Genomic DNA, 21,222 nt, shown 5'->3' with positions numbered 1-21,222 from the left:
ACAGTTCCTTGGGTTGAAAGCACATAGCACGATGGAGGGTGGCAAAGCAGACCTAAAATAACCAAGGTTAGAAATCAGTCACGCCCAGTGGTAAGAGTGAGCAAGAATGCTTGGCCTTGGACAGAAAGGGGAAGCCTTCTCCACAGCGAGATCGGAAGTGACAGAAGTGCCCCAAAGCCCCACCATGGGGGCCTGATCTTGAACCAACTAAAGCACGTATCATGTGACATCTCGGAAGAGAATGGGATTCGGGTGGGGTTGCGGGGATGGTTGGCCAGTTTGGGGGCTGGATAACAGAGCAGTACTACACTCTATCCGAGCTTTGCCACTTCCCCATAAGTCCCGAATGCGCCATAACAAAAAGTTAAATAAGAAAGTTCGTTCTGTTAATCTCTTTCTTGAAAAAAAGCAGGGCTAGAGCCACCTGTAACTTCCCTAGCTTTATGTGTGTGCACGTGCCCGTGTGAGTAAACTGCAGGCATGTGTGTGAAGTGTGTGCATGTACGGGGCATGGGCGAGTGTGCACCGTGTATGACTGCATGTGCACGCCTGTGTGTATGGTGAGGAGAGTGGAGGAAACCAGGATCCTCACATGGAAAGCACACATGTGAAACCAGCCCACAGGTCCACAAAGCTGGCCTCCAGCACACATTCCTTCCACTCAGAGACCAAGGACCAGGAAACGTTGACCCATGAGGTTCAGAGACCCAAGACTCTCTAAACCCCATCTCCCTGGACCTCCAGCCACAGGGCAACCTGCAGGGCATTTGAGGAGGTCCCAGAAAGGAGAGGCGATGCATGGGCCCTGGCCCCACTGAAGGTAACATCATACCTGGAATGCATGAGAGAGGCAGACACCGGGACCCAAGTGGAAAATCAAGGCTTTATCTAGGGGTGCCTGCAGCTTCCATAGGCCATTTCCAGGCCTCCTCCTGCTGCTGCTGCTGCTGCTAAGTCGCTTCAGTCGTGTCTGACTCTATGCGACCCCGTAGATGGCAGCCCACCAGGCTCCTCTGTCCCTGGGATTCTCCAGACAAGAATCCTGGAGTGGGTTGCCAGTTTCTTCTCCAATGCATGAAAGTGAAAAGTAAAAGTGAAGTCTCTCAGTCGTGCCCGACTCTTAGCGACCCCATGGACTGAAGCCTACCAGGCTCCTCCGTCTATGGGATTTTCCAGGCAAGAGTACTGGAATGGGGTCCCATTGCCTTCTCCTCCAGGCTTCCACATTCCCCACTAATCAAAGCTCTGCACCCAACCCAGCACACCAGACCTCAAGTGCTTCATGGGGCCACCCAGCAATTTAACCCTTCCAAGGAATGCACAAATGCAGGACAACTTCCCTGATTCAGGGTCCCCATACTTCTGTGACTGCCTGAAAATCCCAACCCATCCATGTATGTGCATGCTGAGTCGCTTCAGTCATGTCCGACTCTGTGCGACCCCATAGACGGCAGCCCACCAGACTCCTCTGTCCATGAGACTCTCCAGGCAAGAATACTGGAGTGGGTTGTCCCTTCCTCCTCCAGGGATCTCCCCAACCCAGGAATCGAACCCACATCTCTTACCTCTCCTGCATTGGCAGGCAGGTTCTTTACCACTAGTACCACCAGGGAAGCCCTCCAAACCCCATCTATGAACTACACTCAAAAATGAAACCAGAAATATCCCCAAGGCCAGCCATGGGCCCCAGACCCTACCCAGCCCCTCTCCCTACCCTACAATAGCAGCACGTCGATGTAATTAGAAAGAAGGGATCATGTGATGTGGAGAAAGGGTTGACATGGCCAGGACAAAATTACCAAATTCTTTCCTGAAACCAAATTCTTAAGAGTTATTTTTCTACAATTAAAAACATGGATTTCATAGCTCCTCAGTTTTTTCTTGAGATGAAAACTATACACCCTATCAGAAAGCATCTAGCAGCCATTTCTTAAAGAGTTTCATTTCTGTGGCTACCATCCAAGGCAGTCTCCTCCCATACACATCATTCAACACAGGCCAATTTGGCTCCAGAAGCCCCACGGGAGAGTGATGTAACACTTACCTTGGCTTCACATTTCTTGTGACAGGAATACTTGCAGGCTGCAAGAGAAGGAAAAAGAAGGTGTGTTGAGCAGTCTCTCCATACTTTTTACATTTCCATCTCTAAATTCTTGAGAAAGCCCAGACAGAGGGAGGTTGTTTTTCCCTTAGGACACAACACTGAGTTCAACAGAGCATGGAGTGGATGGACATGGTGTCCAAGAACCCAGCCACCTCTGCAGTGTCAGCAGTGGCCCAGATGGCGCAGGGAACTCTGGAGAGGAGTTACAAACACACTGTCTCTTCCAGAGGTTCAGGCCACCAGATCAGCACCTTGGGAGGAGAAAGGCAGTGAAGCTGAGCGGTACAAAGTATCAGTGTTTGCCTGGAAATTATAGCTTTTCCCTGAAGAAAGGAGAGAAACTTGAAAATGCCCCAGAAGACTCAGGACTGGCGCCTTTAAATTAGTGAGAAATTGGACATTTGCGTTCCACGCTTCTTCCACTTCCGGATGACCTAAGAACTGACTGTCAGAACAAATCCACATCTAAATTCCTGCGGGGGATCCTTCAACCCAGGCCATTGTGAGGACTGAGAGAGGCATGTGCTGGTTCGGAGGCCCCAACAATGCAGAGAGAGCCGGAACCAATGCGGATTTCACAGGCCCGCCCTCCGTGGTCTGCAGCTGTGCCTGCGGGACGTGAAAGCCTCCCCCACCAAAGCAGCTCAGGGCACTGGGGCCTGTCTGCCGATGCTCCCATGCAGAGACAGAAGGACGGGGAGACAGCGAGGAATGAAGCAACTGCACCAAATAAGTGCAGTGCAGGCGCCCCTGTGGGCTCCAAGCAGGCATCTATCCAATAAACCCATGGGGTGAATGTGGGATAGGGGACAGGGATCTAGGCTTGGGGGCACAGGATCTGGGGGCTTTCTGGCCCAGCCTGGCTGGGCTGTCCTAGGTGGAACCAGGCCTCTTTCCTCTTCTAGGGTTATGGTGATGCCAAAATGCCATCATTCAAGGGACCCTGCTTTGAAACTGCAAAGCACAGCATCAATGTATAGAAGTGTGGGGTCCTGGAAGAACAAGGCCTGAGGTCAGGAGATAGGTCCCAAATTGCAGTCAGCACTTCAAGGCCCAAACTTTTCATCCCCTATGTCTTCTGAAAGCCCTAACTCACAGCCCACCTGGGACTGAATGAGGGTGAAGCAAACTAATAAAGAAAAAGAGCCCGTGGCTGGGGATCCCTGGAACTCCAGCAGGGAACAGCCAGGGGTATTATCTTTGCAAGATCTAGTTTTTGAGCTCTTTCTATGCATCCAAGATTTGTAAAATTATTCACAAAGACAAATATTTATTCTACATCTTCTAATGGGTCCACCCAGCAAAGGTGATGAGTGATTTTCTAACCAAGATAGGCTAGCCATTGGAATAAAGGGGCTTTCACACCAGATTAAAATCTCAGACAGAAGGACAGCCAGGGCCAGAGGCCAGCAGGAAGAACAGAGATACAGAAAAGGCAGTTGAGGGGCCCTCTGGCCTTTAGGGAAGATGAGAATTAGCGGAAATGCAGTGAAGACTTCCCCGGCTCCAGAGGAAGCTCTGTCTGCACACACTGAATGGGGCGGGCTGGACCACTCAGCAGCCAGGACAGGAGCACAGCTTCCTGTGGCAGTCAGCCCCCGAGATGGCCTCAGGGCTCCTCCGGGAGCCCATGTCCCCGTGCGGTCCCCTCAGAGTGACAGACCGGGTCGTGTGACAAGGCAGGACGGTGGAGGGTGTGGCGAGTGACCTCTGCTCTGGGCTTCTGGACCCCCGCCCACATGTGAGGCGCTGAGGCAGCCCTGGGGAGGAGGCCCATGGGAAGGAACTGAGGCCTGCCGCCAGCAGCCAGCTGGGAAGCCACCTGGGAAGCGGGTGCTCCAGCCCCAGGAGAGCCTTCAGATGATGCAGCCTCCTAAGAGACGCTGAGCCAGCACTGCCCGGCCATGTGACTCCCAAATTCCTGATCCGCAGGAGTAGTGAGAACAGAAGCTACTGCCACAGTAAGTCACTAACTTTGGGAGTAACTGGTTATGCAGCAGATCAACAAACCGATTCAACCCAGAAGGGAACTCTGGTGTGCGGAACCATGATGGCGGTGTGACATATTCACGAAGGATGGCGCACTGGGCTACGGCAAGAGCCTCAGGCCATTACAGAGCAAAGCATCACATTCACAAAGGTTAACTGATCAGACTGAGTTGCATAAACTACCCGAGTGCTGCGGCGAGGATCCTGAGAGGCGGACCCACTGTTCCGGGGGTGTGAGCAGGTGGCCCAAGTATTACGAACTTTCCACCCAAAAGCCCAGCACCACAGATGGTCCCTCAGACTCAGATTTCAGTTTCCACATGTAAGTGATGCCGTACAGTATTTATCTTTCTCTGACTTAGCACCCTGCCGATTCATGATGGTGAATGGCAGGATTTCCTTCTTTCTTCTGCCTGAATAATGTTTTATCACATTTTCTTCATTCAGTCATCCACTGATGGACACTTGGGTTGTTTCCATGTCTTGGCTACTGTAAATAATACTGCAACCAACATGGCATCTATTGAAGATACTGATTTTGTTTCCTTTCGCTATAGACCCAAAAGTGGAACTGCTGGATCATATGATAACTCTATCTTTCACTTTTTGAGGAAATTACATACTGTTTTCCACAATAGCTGAACCAGTTTATATTCCCACCAACAGTGTACAAGAGTTCTCCTTTTTACGCTACCCTAACCAAAGCATGTTTTCCCTTGTGTTTTTGATGACAGCCATTCTGACAGGTGTGAGGTCGTATCTCACTGTGGTTTTGATTTGCATTTCCCTCAAGAGAACGGGGCGAGAGAGGATGAGATGATTGGATGGCATCACTGACTCAATGAGTATGAGTCTGAGCAAACTCCGGGAGACAGTGAAGGACAGGGGAGCCTGGCGTTGCAGTCCACAACTGGGCAACTGAGCAACAGCAGCAACAGGGCTGGCGATGCTGAGCACCTCTGCGTGCATCTATTGGCCACTTCTATGTCTTCTTTGGAAACTGGGACACTATCATTTGAGTTTTGGTGTAACATCAAAAAAGAATATGCTTTCCTTTCCAAATATCTATCTGTATAGAGCTGGATTTTCTTCAAAGACTATAACCAAAACAACATATTTGGGGTGGTTAATTTTATGTGTCAAGTTCACTGAGCCACAAGATGCCCAGATATTTGGTTACACAGTATTCTGGGTGTGTCTGGGAGGGTGTTTCTGAATGGGAAAAATATTTGAAACTGCAGACTGAGTGAAGCAGACTGTCCTCTCCAGTGTGGTGGGCTTCATCCAATTCACTGAGGGCTTGAATAGAATAAATGGTGAAGTAAGAAAGAATCGGTTCTCCCTTCCCAACGGTCTCCAAGCTGGCACATCGGTCGTCTCTTGCTTCTGGATTAGAACTCAGACAGGAACTACACACTGGCTCTTCTGGATCACAGCTTGCCAACTACAGACAAGACTTAGCCTCCATACCGTATGGACCAATTATCTGCAGTAAATTTCTTTCTCTATATACATCCTATTGGTTCTGTTTTGCTAAAGAACCTTAACTGATACCATGCTGAAACAGACTAATTGCAGAAGCAACTGGGGGGATCCAGCCAACTAAGTCACATATAACATGCACTCAATTTATGTGCATAAAATACTGCCATTCTTCTCATTCCATGTAATGAGGAATAAAAGTGATATCAAAGACCCATTTCTGCCACAGAAAAAGAAGTTACTGAAGCAATAAAGAAGAAAAAAATTTATATCCACAAATGACATGCAGAATGGCTACTGAGAAATCAGGACTTCTAAAAAGCTAACCTGTGACCATGCTTATAATGTTGCTCGTATGTGTTCAGTGATGTGCGACTCTTTGCTACCCCAGGGACTGCAGCCCGTCAGGTTCCTCTGTCCATGGAGTTTTCCAAGGCAAGAATACTGGAGTGGGTTGCCATTTCCTACTCCAGGGGATCTTCCCAACCCTTCCTGCACTGGCAGGCTGGTTATATATGTACAATACAAACTCTATAAAATCAGACATGTGCAATGGACAGGTCCACACGTGGGAATTCGGCATAGGGGAGAAACACTGTCATATTCAATTACAAAAGGATGAGCCACACAACAAATCATGCTGGGAAAACCAGCTCACTCATGAAAAATAACCTAAATAACATGAATTCCAGATGAATCAACCATGAAATTGGAACAGAATTGGAAAAGCAGAAATGAATATTAGAATAAAGTATTGTAGAACATCATTAAGACCCCAGAGAAGGGAAAGCATTCTTAAATAGAAACAAAAACAGAAATGAAATGAAATGATGGGTAAATGTGAACTAGCCAAACCTTACACTTTTCAAATGACAACCAATCCATGAGCAAAATTAGTCAAGCAACTGCTCACAATGTTTGCAACATGTAAGTAGGAATGGTAAGGAACTGACATTTCTGTAGGTCAAAATCCATCAAAAATTGGCATGAATTCTACCTAATTTAATGATAGAAACATTAATATTATAATCTATATTATGATTTCTTAGAAATCAAGAAGAAAAAATAATCTAACTTTTTAAATGAGCCAAAGATTTGAAAGGCCAGTTTACTAAGTAGAACATTACAGGGACCTCTCCAGTGACGCAGTGGATAGGAATCCACCTGCCAGTGCAGGGGACATGGATTCAATCCCTGGTCTGGGAAGATTTCACACGCCAGGGAGCAACTAAACAACTATTGAGTTTGTGCTCTAAGGCCCATGAGCCTCAACTACTGAGCCCGCATGCTGCACCTTCTGAAGCCCACACACCTAGAGCCCGTTCTCCACAAGAGAAGCCACCACAAGGGAAGCCTGGGCACCACAGCAAAGAGGAGCCCCCACCTGCCATAACCAGAGAAAGCCTGTGCAAAGCAACAAAGACCCAGTGTAGCCAAGAGTAAATAAGTAAGAGAATCCGTCAGTCCATGTGAAGGTTGCAGGTTTGATCTCTGGTCCAGGAACTAAGACCTCACAGGCCGTGGGGCAATTAAGCCTGTGTGCCACAACCACTGAGCTTGTGTTCTAGACCCCACGCACCGCAACTCCTGAGCCCACATGCTGCGACTGCTGAAGCCCCCGTGCCCTAAAGCCCATGCTCTGCAACAAAAGAAGCCACCACGATGAGAAACCCATGCACTGCAACTAGAGAGTAGCCCCTGCTCATCACAGCTAGAGAAAGCCACGCACAGGAATGAAAATCCAGTACAGCCAAAAATGAATGAATAATACACAACAGACGTCTTTTCAGTATCTTTTTAGATGCTCAGCCTCAGTGATAACCAGAGGAATGTAAAAAACATAATAGAGCAAGACACCACTTTTCATCCACTGACTTGCAAAAATGAAAAGCAGAGAAGCACCAAGTGAAAGACTGAGTTAAGTTCAAGGCCAAGGTCCACGGTCAGCTCCCTAAGGCTCCCTCAGCAGTTCCCATTAGGGGCCTTTCTCCACCCGGGAAGGGGTATGTGGCCAGCGCATGTCTCACAAGTTTCTAGGAATTAATGACACATGGAATCCTCACCTCCACAAGCCTGGGGACTGCACTGCATTCCTTGGTCAAAAGGGTTTCCAAAGTCCCAGGCAGGAATCCACTCTTAACAGCAGCAGCAACTGTCCAGAGCATCTGGCTCTGAAAGGCCCCACATTGTTCCTTGTTGTCTTGGAACTACTCTCCCGAAGTCTCTGAGAGCCTTGGAAATCCAGGCCACTGTTTTAGGCTTGTCATACAACACTCTACACATATTTACCCAGAGAGAGACGAGCCCTGGGTCTCACCTCTGCTTCTCTGCCTCTGCCCTCAAGCTCACCCCAACCTGCCCTCAACCTCTGCCCCAGTTTAACCACACCCACAGTCACCAGCCGCATGAGACGGGTGGCCAGATGCCCTCAGCAGAGGGCCCAACGCCACACTCAGTGCTTGGTCACCTGCCCCTTTTTCTTGCCTTGGTGGTCCTAACTGGCACCATATCCTGGGGTTCTAATTCAGCACCTGGCACAAAGCAAGTGCTGACTTGCTGATCAGCCTATCCAGCCCTAAGCTTTGTCTGTAATCCCCTAGCATACTGTAGACTGTGACAGTCTCACACACAGGGACAGAACTACCCCCCTCCCCAGACTGTAAGCTTCCCACCGACAGGATTACCCGCTCCATCTCTGAGTCCCCCACTGACAGGGCTCCCCCCTCAGACTCTGAACTCCTCACAAACAGGTCACAGCTTTCTCATATTTTTATTCCAGCAGGCAGTTAATACGTGTTCAGTTAACCAAAGGGGAAAAGTCATTCTCAAATATTCCTTACAAAACCCCCCGCCACCCCATTTTCCCTCCGTCCTCTTTTTTGCTCCCTTTCCCAACCTTCATTTCCCTCAGGTTCCTCCCTACAGTTGTCTCTTTAGCAGCATTTCTTTTTTTTCCATTCCAGTCTGTTCTCTCCTATTCCATTATTAAATTCAGGCAAACCATCTCTCCCAAGGCCATCACTGTCTGATCTAACACTGCATTCTCTCTGAATCCATCTCCTCCACAGGGCCAAGTTCTGCAGAGCTTACAACTTTCAACACCCAGGAAAAGACTCACCCACTCAGGACTAGAACATCATGATCAACCACGCCAGTACCCTCAAGTGTGGGTTTGTAGAAGGATTGTCAGTGGAAGCTGGGCCATTTAACCCACCCAAGAGACCTCAGTGGAGCAGTGAGAACAGGCTACCTGTTCAAAGCCCTGGCAGGTGGGGAGGGCAAAGTAGGAACTGCTTCAGTGGGTTTCTGAGCAGCAGGAGGCAAACCACAACCAGACACTTAACCCCATCGCTCACCAGCCATCTGTGTGGCTTTGCCTGTAGTTACAGTTTGAGAAATAGGGGTTGAAGAGCCTCTATGTACAAACAACAGCCTCTTAAAAATGAAATTTTTCTTCTAAGTTAGCCACATAAAAATAACCTGTGGCAAATAGGCTAAAATGTGAAAATACGTGACTTGAAGGTCAAGAACAAGCTAGAAAAAGAATAGTAAAAATATTAGCCGAAGTCACAGAATACACACCTAACCCTTCTCCATCATCACCACCATCAGCAATGTGACACCATAACCAACAGGAATAACACCGAACACTACCAGACACTTCCTTGAGCCAACCAGTGTTCTCTGTGTTCCTCGTGCATTTAATCAGTTCCTCACAATGATTCTAAAACAAAACTCAGGCACAGAGAGGCAGGGCAGGAATTCGAGCAGCCTGTCTCCAGGGTCCATGCTTCCCTACTGCTCCAGAAACAAGTCAAAGGAAAGGCCCCCTCCAGTAAGACCTCACACAGCTTGCGTGTGATCACTGAGAGAAGACACGTAATGTCTACAGGCAGCACATACACACTGGCTCAGTGTGAAAAAGGGGAACAACATACATCTGAGTTATTAGGAGGGAAAACTACTAAATTGTCTGAGATTTTTATGATATCTATATAGCTTACTGACAAAGGAAGAGATCCTAGAGATTAACAACTCAACAGGCAAATTGTAATGGTTACAAGTTGAAGGCCAGGAAAGGCACCTGTCCAGGGCCACAACTTCTGCAGGAGCCAACCACTGACCCTGCCAGGCACCGTCTGCACACCCAGTGACTGTGCCAGGCTCCCAACCCAGCGGTACCCCCACATCTTGCCCCTGCCCGTCCAGAGGGATGCAGTGCAGAAGGGGAAAAAGCCCAGCCTTCAGATGAGGACAAAAAGCACAGCTAAGAAGAAGATGGCCACACAGCAACAACACATATAAACACCCAGCTCTCACATTTCTATCCCTATGGTCACTGCCATAGGCCTTTTTTCCCTTGACAGTGTCAAGGGCTATGTCGCTGATGATGGCATTTTTGAGAAGGAGACTGTCACAATCACAATTCTTGGATCTCCCACACACATCAATTTAAGAATATAATGTCTAAAAGACTCCTGGCACAGCATCCTTTCCTTTTCAAAAAAGAGTAGCTATTGTTTATCAACACAATTATTAGTTAGGTACATAAATATGATAATCTATTGAGTATTCTCATAGGTGTTTACATTCCACCATATGCCAGTGCCAGTGCCAAGCTGCTTCAGTTGTATCTGATTCTTTGTGACACTATGGACAGTAGCCCTGCCAGGCTCCTCTGTCCAGGATTCTCCAGGAAAGAATACTGGAGTGGATTGCCATGCCCTCTTCCAGGGGATATTCCTGACCTAGGGATTGAACATGTGTCTCTTATGACTCCTGCCTTAGCAGGCAGGTTCTTTACCACTAGCACCACCTGGGAAGCCCGTCCCCACCATATGAGGGAGTTCTAAAACACCTTTTCCTGTAGAGAACTCAGTAGATACCTCACGAACAATGATACAGGTGAGTCCCCAGACCCTCAAAGACCGAGGGCTGACATTCACCACATTATGAACACACCCTGTGCTGGACCCAAAAACAGGGCATGATGCCTCCATGGGCACCTGTCACTGTGGCCTCCTTCCATGCCACCCGCTGCCTGTCCTGCCACTCACGTGGGGCCCCAGGCGTGCAGGCATCCCTGATGTCAGCAGGCCTCTTTCCGCCAGACCTGGGCCTTGGCCTTCAGGAGGACCTGCTCCTGTTCACTTCTCCCAGCAGCAAAGCCTCCAGTGCCCATAGCCAGGTAGCTGATTCCTCTGGCCAAGGATGTGGCTTCCCTGAGCAGTACACGCCCCCAAGGTGGCCTCTGCCAGCCCAGTGCTCCTGGCCACGTGCTTCAAGGGCGACAAGTGCCACCACCCGGCCACGAGGGATGGATCCAGGGCCTCTCAGGGAGAGTCCATACACTTCCCTCAGCTGGAGGGCTCAGAGCAGAGGAGCGTGGCCTTAAGACGAAACAAGGAGGCCAAGTGAGAATGGGGACTGTGGCATGTCTGCTGGGGTGTGCACACAGGGAAGGGGAACATGAGTGCAGAGCGGCCCCAGGAACCGTGCCCAACCCCAGATCTCTTCTTACTGCCTCCAAACCAGGCAAAGCATCCCAGCCAAGGGGTGGGGTGACAGCGTGTGCGCCATGGTTTCCCCACATGAGAACACCGTAGCAGTGTTCCTATGGGGAAATGACACGTGGAGATGAACCCCCGGAGGCAGAGGGCACCTATGGGACAGTCGCTACTGAAGGATTTTCTTCAAGGAAAAAAGAACTAGGTGGCTCCAAAAAGTGATTTCCACAGGGCTAGACTATGAGATAAAACAGAACCACAGTGATTCTTAGACCAGAAAAGCATAAGCCAGACAGATCAAGAGTTAGCACTGCACAAGTCCACCCTGTTGCCACCCTTCTGCTCTCCCACCCTTTTGTGTTGGTCCTGCACAGGGTCCTTGGGGCTGAGTTGGCCTTGGGCAATGCTGCACCCAGTGGGATCCTGAGATCTCACTGCCTCCCCCATAGAATTCTAGAGGACGCACAGCCACGCGCCCGCACAGCCACGCGCCCACACAGCCACGCGCCCGCACAGCCACGCACACGCCACCCACACCACTCTGCCAGGCCTCTTAGTCCTCCTTGACATCTCACACATCACAGGCTACAAATGCCACAAGACAGATCATTAAGAACCAAAGAATATTCTGGGCCCCTTCCTGGCCCCTACAAGCCTGGGAAGCTGCAGGACAGGGAAGGAGGCATGAGCCTGGAATGTGTGCCCTCATGCCAAGCCCTGGACGATACTGGGGGCTGTCAGCATCCTTGAGGAGCTCTGGCCTGATGGGAAAGCCTGGCTGCTGGGGACCGTTGTCTCCAATCTGGTCAGATCTCATTGCTTCCATTTACTTTGAAGAGAATAACTGTTATCTTATAGGCAGTTAAAAAAGAAGTACTGAGAGTTTTAAAAGGATATTTGGGATAGCTCCTTAGCCAACTCAGGCCTCAGCTGTACAGAGACGAGAAGGAAACTGACTCTCCCAAGAGCCAATCTGTTTGTCGCCACCAGGCCATCATTAACTGTATCTGGTAAACAGAGCCCTTGGGCCTAAGGAGCTAAACCAGCTTGGTTTGTGTTCATGACCTGCACATGTGGACAGCAGCCAGCTAAGGTCCCCCATGTCACCCACGTGGGGATCACCATGGCACATTCATGTGGGGTCATCGAGGAAAAATTATTATCACAGCAGCTGCAAAGCAAAGTGCCAGAAAGTGAGCTCAGCACCTCACACCCATCCCAGTCAGGCCTTGTGCCAGCCATCCAGAGAACAATGTTGCAACCCACATCAGGGACTCAGAGAGGATCCTAACAGACTCAGAGCACCAGCCTGCACTCCTGGCCCAGCCCTGTCTTGGCCACGCTCTTCTCTGCATCTCCATGTGTGTGTATGCTCCTGTGAGCATGTATGTGTGTGCATGTGTGTACATGTGTACCTGCACACCCATGCAAGCCTGCTGATGTGGGGAGAGGGCCTGTGCCGAGAGGCCTGGTGCTGGATCCATGCCCCACGTGCACCCCCACAGGTGACGCCTCAGCCCCCAGGGCCTGGCTCACCTTTTCTAGGTGGAGAGGAGCCTGCAGCCAAGGACAAGGTGAGAGCGCCATGCACTCTGAGAAGCAGGTGCGTCAACTTTAAAACAGAGACCCGTGTGGGGTGAGGGAGGGAGGGAACTTGGGGCACTTCCAGGAGGCCGCAGAGGGGGAAGGAGAGGCGGGAGCTGGCTCCAAGGCACCGTCAGCACTGACAGTGGAGGGGCACTTCAGAGGAGGGGACACACCTGCCTCCCACCCCCTCTAAGGTTCCACTGCAGTGTGGCCATCATGCATCTTCCCTTGAGGCTGCCTAACCCCAAAGCAGCCCTCAGGGACCATGTGCCAGGGAGTCCACTGGGAGGATGGGGAGCCTAGAGGCAACCCTGGAACTATTCTACAGAGAAAATCCCAAACCCACCAGTGATAACAAGCCCAGAGCAGCCCAAAGCCTTCTCCCAGGTAACCCCACCTGCTTCTGCTCTGTGACACAGAACCACGATTCCAGGGTTCAATGGAAACAAGAGAAGTCCTCCTCACATGTCTGTTATACGGATTTACTACCGTGAAAACACAAAAAATAGCAAGCTGCATTGATTACCTGGGGTTTAAACACCAAATACTGAAGCTGGTGGCTCTGTTTACGAATTGGCGCAATGCCTGACAACAGGCTAAAAGGACAGTAACGCAATGAACTATCTCACTCAAAAGAACAGAAAATTTTCATTTGTAAACTCTGGTAAGAGACCAGAAAACAAAAGGGGATGACTCAGGCTACTGACACTACAGGACAGAAAGAAAATAAGTCAGGAGCCACTCACAGCTGCCCCCCTCCCATAAGACTAACTTTGCTCTTTCTGGAAAAATTTCTCATGAGCATATATCTGTATAAATACGTTCCATCCCAGTCCAGTGAGGGTAAGGGGAAACTCAGGTTAAGATGGGGAATTCCATGATTTAACTTTGGAAACTCCCGAAAGAAGGTTTCATTTTGGGTTTCTGTTGTTTGCTTTGCTTCAGTTTAATTGGCATGAGAAGGATCAACGTGGACTCACCTCGGCATGAAATCCCTCGACCTTCAATAATCTGTTTGCAAACCCCACAGACTCTGGCTTTTTTAAAGGCCTTGTTCTTAAAACTGTGAAGACTCGCAGTTACTTCTTCTGGCTGAAAAAGTAAAGGGAGAAAGTGTTAGCACTTCCATTGACAGTCCGTTTGCTCTCCCTTTTCCCTTTCAAGAGATAATAAATCCAGCCGAGTTGGTGAACAGCTGAAACAGGAACTTGACCAGGCAAACAGAGCAGTACAAGACAGCATCTTGCCAAGGCAGGGATCCCGGGAGCCTGGGATACCCCATCGGCACGCTTAGTGCCAGGGCCCTAGTGATGGCCCACACACGCCCAGCTCATAATCCCCTGGGTGAAGGGCTTCTGTGTAGTCTATCAGCTTCCAGACTGCAGGCTTACAGCCACCACTTCTGTGACAAAAGAATCTATGTGCACGCCTAGTCTTAGCGATGTTTTCTAGGGAAGAAACAATCAGCAAACAGCATGATTATAGCAGAGGGCACTAGCTCACTTCCCGGCCCCTTAGCCTCTCTGAACTCAGGTACTGGCAGAGAAGCTGTCATCAGACCAGGGTGACAGCACAGGTAGCTCCTCTTCAAACCTGTTACAGCCCTGACTCCATTACACACATAGGCACTGCAAAGACATGGACCACTCAGCCACCAAATCCACGTTTGCAGTGTCAAGCAAGGCTCACAGCTATGGCTGAGGATCTTATAAAAATTCAATTTGCCTTTGAAACTAAACACCAATCATATTCCTATTTTCTGATATGTGACAGAGCATCCTAACATAACGGATATCCGCATGGACTCATAGAGGCCATTACTCACACCAGAATAGCTGAAATTCACTGAGAAGATGAAGTGTTACCAAGGATGGAGACAAATGGGACAGCTACTTTGGAAAGCAGCTTGACAATTTCTTTCACATATTTTTAAATCTACACCAATCTTATGACTCAGCAATTCCAGTTCTGCTGCTGCTGCTGAGTCGCTCAGTCGTGTCTGACTCTGTGCGACCCCATGGACTGCAGCCTACCAGGCTGCTCCATCCATGGGATTTTCCAGGCAAGAGTACTGGAGTGGGGTGCCATTGCCTTCTCCGAATTCCACTTCTACAGACACTCAAAAAGTATGTCCGCAAAGACATATATTTGAGAATGATCAGAGCTACCTTTTTAAAAAGTGCCCCTAACAGGAGATAACCCAGATGCCCATCACAAGGAATCTGGACAAACAAACCATGGTATATTCATAAAATGGATACATATCATACATCCAAATATTCGCTTAGGTATACACAAGAGTAAGCTACTAATACATGCAACATCATGGTTGAACATCAAAAGCATTATCAGGCTGAATGAAAGAAGTCAGATATGAGCACACAGTGACTGATTCTCTTTATAGGATGTTCATGAAAAGGCAAATGAACCTATCTAGTTCCTCAGAGGCAGGAAAAAATGAGGTGAGCTCTATGACTGTCTCCAAATTCCTACACGGAGAAAGATTTCCCGATGCAGAGAGGGAAGGGGGAACCAGTATGCCACATGGGTTGAAGGAAAGGAGTTAAGAATTCAAGCTGAATAAGCCAGCAAGAAAGAGTTCACTAAGCAGAGCACTGGAGAAGAGAGAGCTGCAAAGAACTCCTAAGATCTTCAGGAGGGCCCTCGGAAGCATTCAGCACAGTACTGAAGAGCATGTGTGCACACACACCTGTTTGAGGAAGATACTCAAGGCTGGGGAAAGAACCACTATTTTAGGAAACAGTGCTCACACAGAGCCGAAAACAGTCCTTCTTCCCACAACCAGACCAGAAAAACCCAAGATTCAGGGAATATTGCATAGAAAACAGGAGGATCTTGCCTCAAAAGGGAGGAATGATTAACTGTAAACTGAGCACTGCTCCTGGTCTCTCCAAGTAATTTTACTGCATTTCAGAACAAAGCTCAAGAATATCTGTAGAAATAAAAAAATACCCAACACCCAGTAAGGTAAAATTCACCATGCCTGGTGCCCAATCAAAAATTATCAGGCATGGGACTTCCCTAGTGGTTCAGCAGCTATGATTCCACGCTCCTAGCGCAGGGGGCCCTGGCTGGACCCCTGGTCAGAGAACTAGATCCCACATGCTGCAACTGAGGATCCCAACACCACAACTAAGGATCCCACATGCCACAACTAGGCCCTGGTGCAGCTGAATAAAACCAAATAAACACTTTTTTTTAAATTATCAGGCATGCAAAGCAACAGGAAAACATAACGCATAATGAGAATAATCAGTCAATTGAAAGTGACTCTGAACTGACAAGAATAAGCACACAGGTATTAACAGAGTATGATAACTATATTCCATTTGTTCACAAAGGAGGGTAAGAAAAGATCCAGAACAAACATTTACAGAAGCAAATGTAAACAGCTGAGATGAAAAATATTGAAACACTGGATAAAATTATTAACAGATCAGACACTGCAGTAGAGCAGATTAGTAAATTTGAAGACATCACCACGGAAACTTGCCAAAATAAAGCACAGAAAGAAAAGGCAACCTATGTAAATAAACAGATAGATAAACAAACAAAAAGAGTATCAGTGAACTGTGGGACAACTTTTAGCAGCTTATAAGACCCTGAAAGAAAATGGGTGGGTGGAGGGAAATTTGAGGAGATAATGGCTAAAACTTTTCCAAAACATGAGGAAAACGATAAACCCATAGATCCATGAAACTCAAAAAAATCTCAAGCACAAAAAAATGTGACAGAAACTACATAAGGCACATGAAAACCAAATTGCTCAGATCCAGTTATAAAGAGACAATCTTAAATGAATCTATATACAAAACTGAAACAGACTCATAAATATAGAAAACAAACTTACAGTTACCAAAGAAGTATGGAGGAAAGGGAGGAATGAATTAGGAGTAGGGATTAACAAACTATTATAAATAAAACAGATAGGCAACAAGGATTTACTGTACAGCACACAGAAGTATATTCGATATCTTACATTAACCTACAATGGAAAATAATCTAGAAATATATATATATAAATTAATCACTTGCTGTACACCTGAAACTAACAGAACACTCTAAATCAACTATACTTCAACTGAAAAAAAAGAGATCTTAAAAGCAGCCAGGGAGGCAGGGGAGCACAAATTACACTCACGGGATTAAGCATTAAAATAACAGTAGACTTCTCATTCAAAAAAAAGCAAGTGAGAACACAGTGTAGCAATATAAAGTACTAAGAAAAAACTGACCAATCCAGCAAAAACACACTTCAAAAATGACAATGAATTAAAACCTTCCTAGAATATACAAAAGCTGCAATAATTTATCACTAACTGACACATACTACAAGACATGTTAAAGATAGTCTGAGCAAAAGGAAAATAATATTAGATGGAAATATAGCTTTACACAAAAGAATGAAGACCACTAGAAATGATTAATTACATGGACAAATATGTAAGGTCTTTTACTTGTTACTTACAACTCATCCGAAGATAACTATTTAAATAAAAACTAATAATGATACAATGTGAGGTTTAACATAAGTAGAAGTAAAATTTATGATAAAAGCACAAAGCTCAGGAAAGGAGAAATGGTAGTATACCACTGGGAGGCTCTCATAATATACACGAAGTAATACACTATCACTTGAAGGCAGACTGTGAGAAGCTAAAAAGGCATAACATAAACTTAAAGCAGCAACTAAAATAACGAGCTGCAGGTAATAAATACAACAAAGAAGAGAAAACAAAATTATGTTCAAATGGCAAGAAAAGAGAAAAAGCAGTAATAAAGAACACGTAAGAGAAATGGAAAACAAGCAGCACGATGATAGATTTAAACCTCAATATATTAGGAATCACATTAATGTAAACAGTTTAAACATCTCATTAAAAGGCAGGGATTGTCAAATTATATTTTTTAAAAAAAGAATAGAAAAATATACAATGTTAGTGTTAATCAAAGAAAAGCTGAAATGACTGTACTAATAACAAAATAGATTCCAGATTAAAGAATATTCCCAATGATATCCATCTGAGCCGCCAGGGAAGCCCCAATGACATAGGAAAGCACTACAGAATGATAAAAGGGTAAAAACATCAAGAGAATATAACAAAGTTATGCATTTAATGACAAAATTCTCAAAATATATGAAACAAGAACTGACAGAATTGCAATGAGAAATAGGCAAACACAGATAGTCAGATATTTCATTACCCCACACTGAATTGTGTCCCCACAAAATTCATATATTGAAGCTTTAACCTCCAATGTAACTATGTTTGAAGTTAGGGCCTTTAAAGAGATAATCAAGGTAAAACGAGGCCATAAGGGTAGGGACCTAATCCAACAGGGCTGGTGTCCTTATATAAAGAAAAGGGGACCCTAGGGAAACTTGGCACACAGAGGGAAGTCCATGTGAGGACATGGGGACCATACAAACTAAGCAAAGAGGGAGGCCTTAGGAAAATCCAAACTCGTCAATACCTTGATCTTGGACTTCCAACCTCCTGAACTATAAAAAAATAAACTTATGCTGTTTAAGACACCTAGTCTGTGTTATTTCATTATGGCAGTCCTAGCAAACTAATATAGCCTTTCTCAATAATTAATATTATTTTATAAATAATTGATAATTATTGCAGAAAATAAGCAAGCATACATAAGCTTTGAACAATATTATCAATATCTTGACCTAACTGACATTATAGAACATTTGACCTAACAGCGGCAGAATACACATTCTTTTCAAATGCATATGGAATGTTTAATAGACAAGTCTAAGAAAATTTTAAATTATTCCAGTTGTACTAAATATGTTCTCTGACCACAATGGGATTAAATTAGGAATCAGAAACAGAAAGATCTTAGTAAAATCCCCTAAGTATTTGGACATCAAATAACACACTTCTAAATAGTGTATAGATTACTACACCGTGGCAAGGCACTGCTATTACAAACTTATTTACATGTTTGTTTCTTTTTTCAAGAGACCATATACTTTTTGATAGTAGGTAGGGCTCTTGAACTCAGTGCTTACAAAAGAGGAATGAAGGTGCTACTATCATGAAGTCCATGACATTGGCAGGGCCCTTCTGTGCTATAAATAACCAGCACTGTTCTACAAATGGAGTAGTAGGGTGCAAGCTCAAGACCCCGCAGCCAACGGATAAGGAATATGGGCTCAGACCCAGTCTCCACCCAGGCCTCATGCTCAGACAGGAGTAGATTCAAGTAGCTGACACACACAGCCCTCTGTCATAATCCCCCAGCTGGCACACACTTTTCCTCCCTAATATTTCAGTTATTTGTTTACAGCCGTCTCTTTTGTGTAATTTCCTACAGGCAGGACACCAGGCTCTTATCTATTTTTCTTCCAAGGCCCTGCACAGTGCCTGGCACCCTCAATTAATACTTGTCGACTGAATGAATTGGCTGTATTCTGTGAGCCAACAGGGGATACTGTGACGTTTTATTCCTTACAAATACCTTTATTACAACCAGGGAGAAAGAGGCACTGTGTTCCTGTGGTTTTTCTGCCGGCTGGGCCACAGTTAGAAACCTGGAGGAAGGAAACAGCAGAGGTGCTGTGTAGAGGCCGAAGCCATTTCAATGGCTGGATGGTGGAGGAATTCATTTCAGATAGTGTAATAACATCTGCTCACGCTTCATCTGTACATAACATCTCCATTGTGAAGTGAGCCTAGACGGGATTAGGCTGCCTTTGTTTTCACCTGATACTGTCCTTTCATTTCTCCCAAAGAGGCGGGCCCAATGAGTGCACGGGGAACAGGGGAGGCCGAAATGCTGAAGCATTTAGCAGGCTCAGTTCAGGAATCTAAATTGCATTTAATTGTTAGGAGCAGACAGTGGGAAGGGTAGAGAGCAAGGCTGCCAGTTCCACAAGGACTCCCTGAGGGGTTCAGGGTAATTAGTGCTGGTCTTGATGGTGAGGTCTCTTTTTAGAAAGAAAAATCTCTGCAAAACTGAGCGAGGAAGTGCTCCACAGGCGTGCAGCAGGGTAACCTTTCGCTCTGCTCTGCGAAAATGCAAAACCTCACAGTCCTCTCGGCTCAGTTCTCTAGGCTAACGTTGCAGTAGCAACAGTTACCCCCACACAGCCTAAACCAGCACAACCCAAGCCTCTTTTCCTTTCAGGAGAGAGGATTTAGGAGTGTGTTTTCTTACCTAAGAAACCTTCAGTAGCATTTGAGGGCGGCTGATGCACTCAGCAAAATCACCCAGCAACTTGATTCTGAAGTTAAACACCACAAATTCCCGCGTGAGGAGAGCGCACCCCAAACCTCTGGAGTGATCCTGCCCAGAGATGCCTCCAACCACCAACAGCCGAAGGACCCAGAGCACAGGGACATCCTCTGCCTTCCACACACGGTCCCCAAGCTTCTCAGGAGCAGCGTTTGATTGTTAAACTAAAAATCAGAATGAGCACAACTCAAAGTGATGTCAGGTGGCTGACATTCTGACAACTTCTCACTCCTCAGAACCTTCATAAGTTTCCAGTAAAACGAATGCAATAAATGCCTAATTATTCGACCCAGAGAGGGGACTGCTGAACCTAGTAGGGAGCGGCCTGTGCATCTGCTCAGTTTAAGTCAAGCGCCATGGAAGACAGTCCCAGGACCAAGCGCTGTAACACGGCCCTGGGGAACCTGCACTTCTGCAACAACGCTAGAGCATCCTCACACACCCAGAGTTACAGCATCCTTTTCCTTCGCAAAGAAACACAAGCTAGAAGGGAGTCCGTGAAACTGCCAATGTCCTGCTTCCATTCCAGTAAAGGAGTCCAAGGAAGTGTGTCCAAGACGGAGCTGGATTCGAAAATTAAGAGCAAAGCTGTCTCCCACTTCACGTGGGCTCACCAGGGCGCCGGCCTCCCACCAGGCAAAGCTCTGCTTTCCCTCGCTCGTTCTTTCCTGCTCAAGTAGCACGCGCACAGACGGACACACACGAGACACGCGTACATAAACAAGGACACACGCGCACTCGTGGACATACGGGCACGCGCAGTGACCCGGGCAAAAGCGCGAACATGCACGCGCAGACAAGAGTGCAAGGGCACCCGTACACACTGGCGCGCAGACAGGGGTACGTGGGCACACACAAGCACGCGCGTGCACCAACCCAAAAGTGCTTCCACTCCCAGGGCTTCCACCCTGTCCCAGCTCCCAGTTCCCGCCGCGCCGGGGTCCCCGTTCCCTGCGCCCCTCCCCCTCGCAGAACGCCCACTCACCTGGCGCCGGTGCCGGCGAGCCCGCGCCCCGCGCGCGCACCCTCCAGGCGGCCCCGGGGTCAGGGCGCGCAGCCGCATGGCCGTGCGGGCCACCGCCGCGGGCCGGGCCGGGCGAGGAGGGCCGAAGCAGGCGCGGACCCCTCCCGGGCGGCGATGCCCGGCAGGTATGCCTCCTGGGCCCCTGTGTCTGGGAGTCCCAGAAGTTCGACCCCGGGAGCCCTGAAATGAAGCGGTCGCCAATTCCAAGTCCACTGGGTCGTCAGGAGTCAGAAGCCGCGAACAAAAGCCCAGAC

The 21,222-nt window shown here is 47.5% G+C and overlaps 1 protein-coding gene across 1 annotated transcript in view; it reads right to left on the bottom strand.

The window, feature by feature from the left end:
- Positions 1-21,007, bottom strand: part of TNS3 (tensin 3) — a 185,372-nt gene extending 164,365 nt beyond the window's left edge. Inside the window, exons 1-3 of the mRNA XM_052638481.1 lie at positions 20,930-21,007; positions 13,650-13,761; positions 2,045-2,082 (exon numbers count right to left, since the gene is read on the bottom strand). Of these exons, the coding sequence (XP_052494441.1) occupies positions 2,045-2,082; positions 13,650-13,761; positions 20,930-21,007 (228 nt within the window). The remainder of the gene's footprint in view (positions 1-2,044; positions 2,083-13,649; positions 13,762-20,929) is intronic.
- Between the last annotated feature and the right edge of the window lie 215 nt (positions 21,008-21,222).

Source organism: Budorcas taxicolor, chromosome 4 (genome assembly GCF_023091745.1).
Source record: "Budorcas taxicolor isolate Tak-1 chromosome 4, Takin1.1, whole genome shotgun sequence".
Lineage (NCBI taxonomy): Eukaryota > Metazoa > Chordata > Mammalia > Artiodactyla > Bovidae > Budorcas > Budorcas taxicolor.
The sequence above is the reverse complement of the archived record's forward strand: the minus strand, read 5'-3'. Positions and strand labels throughout refer to the sequence as shown.